Source organism: Nomascus leucogenys, chromosome 6, assembly GCF_006542625.1.
Source record: "Nomascus leucogenys isolate Asia chromosome 6, Asia_NLE_v1, whole genome shotgun sequence".
NCBI classification, from domain to species: domain Eukaryota; kingdom Metazoa; phylum Chordata; class Mammalia; order Primates; family Hylobatidae; genus Nomascus; species Nomascus leucogenys.
This window is the reverse complement of record NC_044386.1, coordinates 10,571,735-10,584,573: the sequence shown is the minus strand read 5'-3', so window position 1 is coordinate 10,584,573 and position 12,839 is coordinate 10,571,735. Positions and strand designations below refer to the sequence as shown.

General features: G+C 36.9%; 1 protein-coding gene across 7 annotated transcripts in view; it reads left to right on the top strand.

The window, feature by feature from the left end:
* The window catches only part of CTNND2 (catenin delta 2), a 938,008-nt gene that overhangs the window by 488,673 nt on the left and 436,496 nt on the right, over positions 1-12,839 (top strand). For all 7 annotated transcript variants that reach the window (XM_003263165.3, XM_012501684.2, XM_030813911.1 and 4 more), the window contains 2 exons: positions 4,439-4,473; positions 4,855-4,971. In XM_003263165.3, coding sequence (XP_003263213.1) covers positions 4,439-4,473; positions 4,855-4,971 — 152 coding nt within the window. The remainder of the gene's footprint in view (positions 1-4,438; positions 4,474-4,854; positions 4,972-12,839) is intronic.

Sequence of the window (12,839 nt, the reverse complement as noted above, 5' to 3'; positions counted from 1 at the left end):
AAGGAAATAAAATCCAAACCAGCTTTCTCTTGGGACTTCCATTCTCTGTGATCAGTCATACTTTTAATGCATTTTAACTGTGCCAAAGAAATCAGGGAAACCATTGAAGTGATTAATGTTTTTTGTCTGCCCAAAAGGAAGTTGCCTGTGCTTTGGAAAGACGGTTTTATATTCACTTCCAATTATATTTTTTAAATTATAATAAAAAGAGTTTCTTCCTTTTTCTGTTGCGTCATAAAATTGAAACACATTTGAAAGAGATGACCAGAAAAATAAATATCTAATAGCATGACGTGTAGTCCTAATTGGCACCACCTTATTTGTACTAGGGTTACCCCCGGACATTTTCTTCCAACTCTGTACTGCAGAAATTGAAGATTAAGAGCAAGAAATGCCTTAGGAATTCACCTTTTTGTATTGGTCAGTGTGACATTTATTCTTCGGGATCAAACAGCCCTCTAATTACAGAGTTTTAACACAACAGTGGTTTATTTCTCACTGGTGCTCTGAGTTCTCTGTGGGTTGGCAGAAGTCTCCATTCCACATAGTTACTCAGGCATGCATCTCAACACAGGGCTTAAGAGAGAGAGAAAGCATGAAGACCTCATGCTTATTCATCTGTGCTTGGGCATAAAGTGGCACTTGTCACTTCCTCTCATAGGCTTTTGTGACCCCATCTATGTGCAAGGGAGCTGAGCAGAGTGTGTTCCTCCAAGTGCCTGCAAGGAGAGGAGTGCTGTACTTTACTGAGCACTGGGAATGACTTCCATTGACACCCTCACTCATATCACTTAAAATGGGTGGTAACCTAAGCATGTTTCCTTGCACACATTTTTAAAAATTATTTTTTAATTTTTTAGAGGCAGGGGTCTTACTCTGTTGCCTAGGCTGGGGTGCATGAGGGACAGTGGCACAATCTCAGCTCACTGCAGCCTCAAACTCCTGGACTCAAAGAATCTTCCCATGTTGACCTCCCAATTAGCTAGAAATAGAGGCACGCACCAACAAACCTTGCTAATTTTTAAAAAGATTTTGTAGAGATGAGGTCTTGCTATGTTGCCCAGGCTAGTCTGGAACTCCTGGCCTCAAACCATCCCCCTGCTTCAGCCTCCCAAATCGCTGGGATTATAAGCATGAGCCAGGGTTAGAGGCATGAGTCACCATGCCTAGCCCCTCCATGACTTTTGATTTTGAAAGAATGGCTGTTATTAAAAAGTCAAAAAATAATAGATGCTGAAGAGGTTGAGGAGAAAAGTGAACACTTACACACTGTTTGTGGGAATATAAATTTGTGCAACCATTGTAGAAAGCAGTATGATGATTCCTCAAAGAGCTAAAAGCAGAACTACCATTCAACCCAACAATTCCATTATAGAGGAATATGAATTATTCTACCATAAAGACACATGCACGCAACTGTTCATTGCAGCACAATTTACAATAGCAAAGACATGGAGTCAACCTAAATGCCCATCAATGATAGGTTGATTAAAGATGTGGTACATATACACCGTGGAATACTATGCAGCCATGAATAAGAATGAGATCATGTCCTTTGCAGGAACATGGATGGAGCTGGAGGCCATTATCCTTAGCAAACTAATGCAGTGACAGAAAACCAAAGACTGCATGTTCTCACTTACAAGTGGGAGCTAAATGATGAGAACTTATGAACACAAAGAAGGAAACAACAGACACTGGGGTCTATTTGAGAGTGGAGGGTGAGAGGAGGTGGAGAAGCAGAAAAGATAACTATTGGGTTCTGGGCTTAATTCCTGGGTGATGAAATAATCTGTACAACAAATCCCCATGACATGAGTTTACCTATGTAACAAACCTTCGCATGGATCCTGGAAATAAAGGTTTAAAAAAAAGAATTTTGAGTTTAGGAGATCACACATCAGTTTAAATCCCTGCTGGGATCCTTAGGAGCTGTTTGGCCAAGTTTTTCAACATTACTAAATCCGTTATTCCCCATCTATAAAGAAGAGATTTGTGAATGTTGTGAATTAACTGGGCCTTGGTATACAGGAAGCACTTAGTAAATAGCTGTACTGGTGAAGGAATGTAGTAGTATAGAGATAGTAGCAAATACTGGAGGACATAACACGAGAACTTTTTCGTTGTATCTGTTTCCTGGTGCTGTCATAAAAATTACCACAACCGGGTGACTTAAAACAATAGAAATTTATTCTGTCATGGTTTTGGAGACCAAAAGTTCAAAATCAAGGTGTCAGCAGGGCTGTGTTCCCTACAGAGACTCCAGGGGAGTTTCCTTCCCTACCTCTTTCAGGTTCTGATGACTTCAGGCATTCCTTGACTTGTGCCTGCATCACTCCAGTCTCTGCCTCCATTTTCACATGGCCTGCCCTTCTCCATTTTGTTTCTCTTCTATCTCTTATAAGCACATGTGTCATTGGATTTAGGGCCCACCTGGATGATCCAGGATGACCTCATCTGAAGATTATTAACTTAATTACACCTGCAAAAACACTTTTCCCAAATATGTTACCATTCACAGGTCTTACGGTTTTGATGAGGACATATCTTTTGAAAGAGGAGGGCCCTCCATTCAACCCACTATCAATATGGAAGTGTTTTCTATCTGTGTATAAATCCATGGCATGTAAACACTTCAAATATTATAGCACCTTGAGAATTTGTCCAGCCTTAAAATATAGAAGAAGGAAGTTGTGGGGAGCCCTAAATTAATAATGGATGATTAATGAAAATAGTATCTAGTGTTTTTCAAAGTTAGAAGCACGCAAGGATCATCATGGAAGTTTGTTATGCAATGCAAGCTCCCAGCCTAATCTGTAGACTTTTTCATCTTGTAGGTCTCTAGTAGGGACCCAAAATACATATACTTAAGAAGTGCTACAGGTGATTCTGACACAGAATTACTCAGAACCCATATGCCTGAGTTCTAGTCTGGCATCTGCAAATGACCAATGGGATTGATCTTTAAACATTAGTATTTTGATATTCACATTCTTGAGAAGTAACGATCCATAGACTTCTTAGAGGATTAATATACCCAGGATAACTATGGTTCTGATTTTTGGATTGGTGATTCTTGAATAATAAGATGGGACTATTTTATATTAAATTCCACTTACTAAGTGAACCTGTTAATTTTTAAAAGGTTTTTATAATTTTTAAAATCATTTTAAAAATGATTTTAGGATTACATTTCTATTTTAAGAGCTAAACTTTGTAGTTATATGTTACTATTATATAATGTCACATCTTTTTGTGCAAGAAAGGGTTGCATTGGACTGAATTTGAAATATTATCATTTCGTGTATCAATATTGTCTACAGCTCTCATTATTATAAAACCATTGTCCAGTTTCCTGATATGGATTGACTCAGGGGCAAGATACCCTATAACAGTCACATGTCTCTTACTGGACTACTCTTGTTTTCATTTACACCAGTCACGGCCTTTCTGAACATTGATTTATACCCAGAATTCCCTTTTTCTCTGTAAATGTATTCAGAACCCACCTCTAAGGTACAGACTAAAGGTCTGCAATCCACCTGCTGTTGTGAAACTAATGAACTATTCATAGAAGCTGCTTGAACAGAGTAAAATATCATGAAATAAGTGTACAAAATCATTCTCAAAATGACGTCTTTCAGGAATTAGCATGTAGATTTCTCACCAATTATTTACATATAAAAAGGGGCATGTCAGAAGTGTTTGCATACACAATGGAAGAATTGCTCATATTTAGAAACTATATATTTTGCATTTAATAAATCGCTCAAAATAAATCTGTTACCTATACAGAGCCACTCTATACAGAGCCACTCTATACAGAGCCACTCTATACAGTATCTTTGGCATATGTATATGGACAACCCTTTCCATCTGGGTCATTTTTTAAGATGTATTATTGAGACTTTTGGAAATGCGTATTTAGTTGGTGGTAAAGTGTTATAATTTTTAAATTACTTAAACTCTTAATAATCAACTAAAGGGAAATTTTAATATGATATGGCTAAATGGAGGCAAAGATGTATTTCATCTCTCTAATAAAAAAAGGGATAGTTATTTCCTTATTAGGCTACCTTACAAAGTCTACGTGGTCCTATTCTAAAATAACTAAAATTGAGTAAAACTGCCTGTATATAGAAGCTATTGTAAAGAATGAGTCTAACAGGTCAGGCTTTGTAAAAAATGAGCTCTTCTGAAAATTACTGAACAATGTCCATTTAAAACATGCTAATACTTGTGAATCAAAAGGGATATACAGCAAATGGATTAAAATTAAAATTGTATCAAAGTGGAATCCCTTTTCACAGTAAGAAACGAAAGGAAATGCCACAGAGCCACTGTTACTACCCTAATGTGCCTTCGTGTCTGAGATTTTAGGGTTTTATTTTTCTTTTCTAATCAATGCATTATATCTCTGTATTCTCTTTTTTTACAGTTCAGCAGAAGAGCAGTTTCAGTGGCAGTCACAAGGTAATGTCTATCTTATTGATGAACACTTACACTTCTGCACATATCTCTACTGATGACTTTTCTTATGAACTTTAGAATGAGACTTAGAAAAGTAATAGGAAAACATCCCGATAGTAAAATTAGATGAAGTTGTTGTGATAGCTCACAATTTATTGAGAGTTAAATCTTTCAATTCAGTAGTAACTATGCTCCTCAAGGGTACATGAAATTGCTGACCTTGGCTTTAATGTTGGTTGACCAAAAATTAAAATGGAATAGCTAATGAAAACTTCATAGAGTAATATATTTGACTAGGATATTTTCTGTGATTAAATGATAACCTACATATTTAAGAATAATATACCATGTATTTGTTCATCACTTTAAAATATTTTATTTCAGATGGTCAAAAAGATATCGAAGATGAGCTTACAACAGGTCTCGAGCTGGTGGACTCCTGTATTAGGTCACTACAGGAATCAGGAATACTTGACCCACAGGATTATTCTACAGGTGAAAGTAAGTCACGTGGCAGTTATGCTTGAAGATAGTTGAAATATAGGAGTATTATGTCATTATTTCTAATATCATTACTGTTATGAGCCATATCAAATGAGGATTTCAGGATATTTTTATACTTGTTTTATCCATTTCACTCCGTCCCGTCTATTCCCTTCCCACATTATCCCACCTCAATTCACATTAGAGTATAAACTCTTTTAAGTCAGTAGTTGGCATCTAGTTTTCACACTAATTACTGACATACTGGTGATTCTCACTGTTCTCTGATATCCTTTTCAATATCTAGACTACTGCATTTTATGAACTCATCATATACTTTGTAGTCAACAGAATGTCTGCCTTAAAATTAACTATCAGTGCTGGCCGGGTGTGGTGGCTGACGCCCGTAATCCCAGCGCTTTGGGAGACTGAGGTGGGCAGATCACGAGGTCAAGAGTTTGAGACCAGCCTGGCCAATATGGTGACACCCTGTCTCTACTAAAACTACAAAAAAACTAGCCAGGCATGGTGGCACGTGCCCGTAGTCCCAGCTATTCTAGAGGCTGAGGCAGGAGAATCACTTGAACCCAGGAGGCAGAGGTTGCAGTGAGCCGAGATTGTGCCACTGCACTCCATCCTGGGCAACAGAAGGAGACCCTGTCTAAAAAAGAAAAAAAAAAATTACCTATCATATCAATGCTTTACTCATACAGATCACTGTTGGTAGAAATCATAAAAAGCAGCAATTATATGACAAAATAGGAAAAAAATTGGTGTACTCTTAGTATTATCTATTTAGTACTATGCTAAGGTACTATGCAATAAATTCTTACATTTCTGTATTTAACCATCTTGCATTGCTATATTAATTCCATAGAACATTTAAAGATCACTTTCTCTCCACTTAATGACATATTTTTCAACCAGAATGGTTACGGCTTAGGAGTTGAAATGAACCTCCTTTAAATAAATCATAAAATTCTTTTTACTTATTTTAATAAAATTCCACAAAAGGCTAAAAATTTCATCATTAAAATAGGTATTATCCTGGTAATACATCAAAAACCAGTGAAGCATTTTATTCCTTAATTTAAAAAATAAAATTTCCTCCAATACCCACTAAACTTTGTCGTGCAAAAGGAAGATATAAGGATAAGATAGCAAACTGATCTTGAAAACCATTTATTTCACAGATTAGCTCATTTTTTCTATAATCTTTTTAATACCATTACTCTTAGGATAACATTGTTGTGTATACACAGATTTATTTATACCCGTATGCATCCTCTCAATACAATTCGTAAAGAAAGATTGGTTGGTATTATCCTTGTTCTCTGTATTTTGTATTGAAAAATGTATAATTATTACCTCTTTTACTCATAGTCATTAAATATATTTCTCTTGTAGGGACAGCTCTAGTTAGAACACATTTAATTAATATTTGAAACACATGCACTCATCTTATTAGCGATTAAGAAAAGCAGCAACAGAATAGTTTGCCTTGTTGGGGAAGGGGGAGATATTAGTAGAAATCTCATTTTTTTATATAATAATATATTTGATTATGAGTTTAGGAGAAGGAGTAACATTTAATAAATGGAAAGTACAGAAAATAAAGTAATGAATCAGTTAAATAAAAAGTAAACAAACTAAAATAGAAGGGATAAATAGGTATATCAATCGAATGCTGCATGTAAGCATTCTAAATTCTCCTCTGAAAAGAATAAAAGTTCAAATTTGCAGTAAACAAAGATAAAGTAGTTATGAGTTATTCATAACATTTAATGAAATAAGTGTTGAAATTAAAGGAATAGTCAAAGTACTGCCTGCAAATATAATCAACGCAAAGAGTGGGATTGGAAGAATAATGTGAGATAAATTGGAATTTAATACAGAATCACTTAGCAGGGCCAAAGATTGGAGTTATATAGTGAGCTGTCTTAACTTATAAATATGTGTTAAGCTCATACTCAAATCTAATGAACATGTGTGCACCAAGCAGCATAGCATGTGAATATTAAAACAAATGTTACTAAAAATAAAAGAAATTAATGAAAAATATTGTGAACATTTGAATGCACGTCTCATGAATCAGACAGAATGCTAGAAGGGAAAGCCACAAAATGTTGAAATAACAAATTAAGATAGCCATGTATTAAATAACTTTTAGAGGTTTTATTTATTGCATGAGAGTATATGTTTGTTACATATGTCCAAGGAAAATTTATAAAAATTGGCCAGCTACTAGAAGATAAAGGCAATTGCATAAGTTAAGAAGTATGGAGGGCCATATTCTTGGATAAAAATCTACCAACACTAGGCCGGGCGCGGTGGCTCACACCTGTAATCCCAGCACATTGGGAGGCCGAGGCGGGCGGATCACGAGGTCAGGAGATGGAGACTATCCTGGCTAACACGGTGAAACCCCGTCTCTACTAAAAATACAAAAAATTAGCCGGGCGTGGTGGCGGGTGCCTGTAGTCCCAGCTACTCGGGAGGCTGAGGCAGGAGAATGGCGCAAACCCGGGAGGCGGAGCTTGCAGTGAGCTGAGATCGCGTCACTGCACTCCAGCCTGGGCGACAGAGCGAGACTCCATCTCAAAAAAAAAAAAAAAAAAAAAAAAAAAAAATCGACCAACACTAAAAGTAAATAATAAAATTGTAAGCAAAATGTACTCATATTAAAACTAAGAAACATACTTCTGGATATTTACTGAATCAAATGGAAATATTAAAGAAAATTGCATAGTATTTAACAAGCAAATAAAACAGGAACATTTTTTAGTAAAAACAGAAGTATAGGGGGAAAAACACATTCAGAAGATATCTTAACTTCATTACTAAAAATAGAAAACAAAATAAAGAATGTTGTACCTATTTGGGGAAAATCTTAAAAGAGCTAAATAAATAGCAGGAAACTAGTAAGATGGACATGATAAAAGTAAGGCAGAGATAAAGCAATATAAAGTAAAATAGTCAAAGATAAATAAATGCCGGAAGAGATAAATAGAGGGGATAAATAGATGATTTTTTTTTCCGTAAGTCAAATAATAGTACTGAGCTTTCTCAGTTGAGAAACTCTGTTACACACAAGGAAAATGGAAAGAAAATTTTTTAGCTTTCACTTTAGTTTGCCTGCAAAATGTATTCAAAAATTACCTACAAATGGTTTATAATAGGGAAGTTAAATGCTCCAATATGGTCTTTCCAAATATATTTGGTAACCAACAAATATTTATTTTTCAGAAAGATTAGTCACTTTATGTTTTCATGTACTGAATTATCTTATTGAAGACTCCTAGGATTTTAGCTGATTATTTCTTTTGAAAGCTCCTTCATCCTGCTTTGAAGAAAGGAAAAGAAATAAAACAAAAAAGAAACAGGTGATAAAAGTACCATTCAAAAGTTGTACGTGGAAGGATTCTGAACCACAGTCACATAAAGAATATTATTATTCTTAAGAACAATTTGCCCTTAACATCTTCAGAGTTACCTTGAAACTGAAGTAACTGAGTAAACTTTAGGAAAATAATTTTAACATATTGGATAGATAACTATCATTTTGGAGATCAATATTGCTAATTTTAAGTGTTCAGAGGATCATAAAATAAAAATCTAAATTGCTCTGTGTATATATATATTAGTTAGGTTCCAGATGAGATATAGATTCTATTCAAAAGAGTTTAACTGAACAGAATTTAATTAAGGGACTATTTACGAAGAGGTGGGCAAGATGAAGGGAACAAACGGTGCATGTTGCGGTATTCAGGCAGTGGAAGACAGACGCCCTTACCACCCTTAGACCCTAAGGGAAATCAAGGAACTAGCCCCAGCAGAGTCTAATCAATGTCATAATCTCTTTTTCCTCCCGCCCCCGATCTCCTTCTCCTGCCTCCCATTGGCCAAACCCAACCAGAAGCCAAACTGCAAGACATCCTTGTCTGTGCGGAGGACTAGCAGAGAATGAGTGTACAGCACTATCAGCACAGCATCCTCCTCGATAGTGGAACAACCCTACACCACATTTACCTCTCCCATATAGAAACATAGCAAATAGATATGCAGTGGCACATTGACAGATTTCATCTAATTAGGAAAAGCCCATCAGATTCTGCCAGTCAGTGATTATTCAATCAATGGATTCATTAGCTATGAACCAGCTAATGCTAAATTGGACCTGGCACCCTGCCCTTGAGAACCAGTCTCTTAATCTTCACTCAAAAGGGACTAAAACAAGGCTAAATACTGTCTAAACTCAGTCTGGAGAAGTTCTAAAATGGAAAGCAGTCTCACCCCATGAGCGCATAGTTCTTAATTTGTTTTATTTAAAGCTTTTTGCTATTTGTCTTTCAAAGGTCTGATTAAAATAAAATTTGAGTCACAGTACGCATCTTCTTGACCTCAAGACAAGCAGTAACTGCTCTGCTATGCTGATTTTATTGGGTCATACAGTTACCAGTGTTTTCCCACACTTTGTGTATTTTTAACAGTGCTATCTGAAACACTTGGTAAACCGTGTGCACAACCTTTGCCACCCTGCCTCTTTTTTGTGACTACTGACTGTGTAATTTCAATTTTAACAAATATGTGTCACTGAGTCACTAGGAGAATTGCTTCAGAGACTGCTGTCGCTTCAGTGGAACAAATCAAAACAACAAAAAATAATTTACCAACAGAAGCTTGGGGCCATTAGCTTTCTACATAATGAATAATGTGACTTGAACTGCCTACAACCAAGTACTTTCTTTAATCTATGCATCCTTTTAGATACAAACTCAGAAATAAAGGTGATTATATCTTAGCCAGTAATTCACAAAAATGTTGTCAGTCAAAATAAGAAATAGAAAGGATAACCTGGAAAAAAATAACTCGTATGTTTAACCACAGATTGTTAATTTGTTTAAATATTGTATTTTGCAATAGTAATTATTTTTTCCATAGCATATCAATGAATTGAAATTCTGTCATATTTTAGAAAATTCCATTATTCAGTAGGAAGAAAATCTTCAGAGCTAATATATTCTGAGTGTTATGGTTAAAAAGTACATATTATTCTAAGTTTTCAAATCTGAATATATTTTTAAAACTCAGGAATCAGTCATATATGTTACCATTCAAAGCAGGTGGAATTAAAATAGAATCATCATATATAGTTTAAGGCAAATATATTATTCACTGTTCACTTACAGTCTTATTTTATTTTAATTATTGTGAATATACTTAATTTACAAGAGATGTTTGAGAGATCAAGTTATTTAAAGGCTATAAAACCTAATTCCATATGTTCTCATGCAATAACAATAATAAAGGTGGGAGGCATCCTTGTGAAGTGAATGTTTTCATAATTCCTGGTAAGCATGACACCAAAAGATGCAGAAGAGGTCTTAGGAGAGTAAAGTTTTCATGAAAATTATAGTAATCAAAATGATAAATCCATTAATCAAATTGGCTCAAAAAATAAAAGTCATGGTCAGGGAAAAAGGGCTGTTTTCTTTGTTTTGCTTTCTATTATAGTGGAAACCAGGTCCTCCGATAGACCCAACAGGATAGAAAACCTTCCTCACCCCAGATGTGCCCAAGGACTGTCACCTGGCCTTGGAGACCCTACCTCCTGAAAGTGTGTCTGAGTCAGTTGAGCTATCCTAGTTGTTCATTCCCTGTGAAATCACTTTATCATATGCTCTTTGGCCCAGTTTTGTTTATTTATTTATTTATTTGTTTATTTATTTATGAGATGGAATTTTGCTTTTGTTGCCCAGGCTGGAGTGCAGTGGCACAATCTCGGCTCACTGTAACCTCTGCCTCCTAGGTTCAAGCGATTCTCCTGCCTCAGCCTCCCAAGTAGCTGGGATTACAGGTGTGCCCCACTACGCCTGGCTAATTTTTGTATTTTTAGTAGAGACGGGGTTTCACCATGTTGGTCAGGCTGTTGTTGAACTCCTGACCTCCAGTGATCTGCCCGCCTCGGCCTCCCAAAGTGCTGGGAGGTCCAAGTTTTTAAAATACAAACAAGACTGTTCTTTCCAGAGGTTCGTCATGGTGTCCAGGGCTAAAGTTGGCTGATGCTACCATTCCTTTTGAAATTCACTTACACTCACTTTCCCCCCTACCTTGGGTGTAAGAAATTAATGGGAGGTTAGCAGTAGCAAAAATGGAAGGTGAGGGCAAAAGCTGAGGGAAAACACATAGGTGGCCCACAGGAAATAATAAAATCCTTCAGGAAGCTATAATTATCCTCCCTTCCAGAAAGTATTTCTATCTGTTTCTCAGCTGGTGTTTAATTTTTTTTTTTTTTTTAACAGAGTCCTGCTCTGTTGCCAGGCTGGAGTGCAATGGTGCAATCTCATCTCACTGCAACCTTTGTCTCCTGGGTTCAAATGATTCTCCTGCCTCAGCCTCCCGAGTAGCTGGAATTACAAGCATAAGCTACTGCTTCCGGCCTAATTTCTTTTTCTTAGATTTCACTTAGATTTCCTTCTACCATGTAGATGTTTCAGAAGCATGTTATACCTTCTCTAACAAGGTTGCCAGCTCAGAGGCAAACCTAAGAATTTAAGGAATAGGCAAAGGCATCAAGTAAGAAGAGCTCTTTAACCATGCACTTAATATGAGAGAACAATGCAAATTTCTCATTAAAGACATCATTCCCCCTTGAGTTATCAGGATCTTCTGGGATCAAGCACAATGTGTGTAGAACCTGGTGGGAATTTCCCGGTCTTGAAATTGTCAAGGCATTGTAGATTCCCAGAACACAAACATGAAGATTAGATGAAAGCTGCTGAAAGTGAGGACAGTTTCAGAGCTGCCATAGGTATGAGAAAAAGCAAAGAAGCTGCCAGCCCCAGTGAGAAAGCCTTAGAATGAGCAGATTTTTCCCTGCGAGGCAGAGGAAAGAGAGGACTCTCCCGGTAACACATTATGAAGATGTATTGAGGGATTCCCCCAAAAGTTAAAACATGAATACTGGCCAGGCATAGTGGCTCATGCCTGCAATCCCAGCACTTTGGGAGGCCAAGGTAGGCAGATCACTTGAGGTCAGTAGTTTGAGACCAGCCTGACCAACATGGCGAAACCCCATCTCTACAAAAAATTAGCCAGGCATGGTGGGGCACCCCTGTAATCCCAGCTACTTGGGAGGCTGAGGCAGGAGAATCGCTTGAACCTGGGAAGCCACGGTTGCAGTGAGCCAAGATTGGCTCACTGAGCTCCAGCAATAGAGCCAGACTCTGTCTGAAAAAAAAAAAAAAAAAAAAAAAAGAATACTGATACTGATCAAACAATAAGGCACTTAAACAGTAACTGATGTAACCAACTCTTAATATACTGGGTTTTTATTATATCACTGTAGGCACAGGTGGATGTTCCAGTCACTTACTTTGTTAAATGTGTGTATTAACCACTTACTAATGGCGGGAACAAAGGGTCTCTGTCCTTGTGGCGTTTACATTCTAGTCATAAAAGGCCAAAATCAACCTTTTCAATACTGGAGGGCCAGATAGGTAATGGCTTTGCAGAAGGACAAAGCCAGGTCAACAGTAGAGTAGAGCACCCTTTCTCAAAATATACTTGGGAATTCCGGGGTCTTCGTGGCCCCTGATGGGGACTTTCAAAGTCAAAAGGTTTTCATAATAATACTAAGAGATGCTTGCTTTCCCGTTCCTTTTCTCACACAAATGTTGTTGAAGATTTCCAAAGACTACATGGCATGTAACAACGTCATGTCCCTGACAGCTCTGGGAACGTGTGCTGCATATTCTTCTGTTGGAAACATTTTGAGTGACTAGCATCATATATACCCAGATAAAATAAAGCTCTTTGGAGTCCTCTATAATTTTGAAGGTTAAGAGACCAAGAGTTTTGAGAACCACTATAATAAAGAATGACTG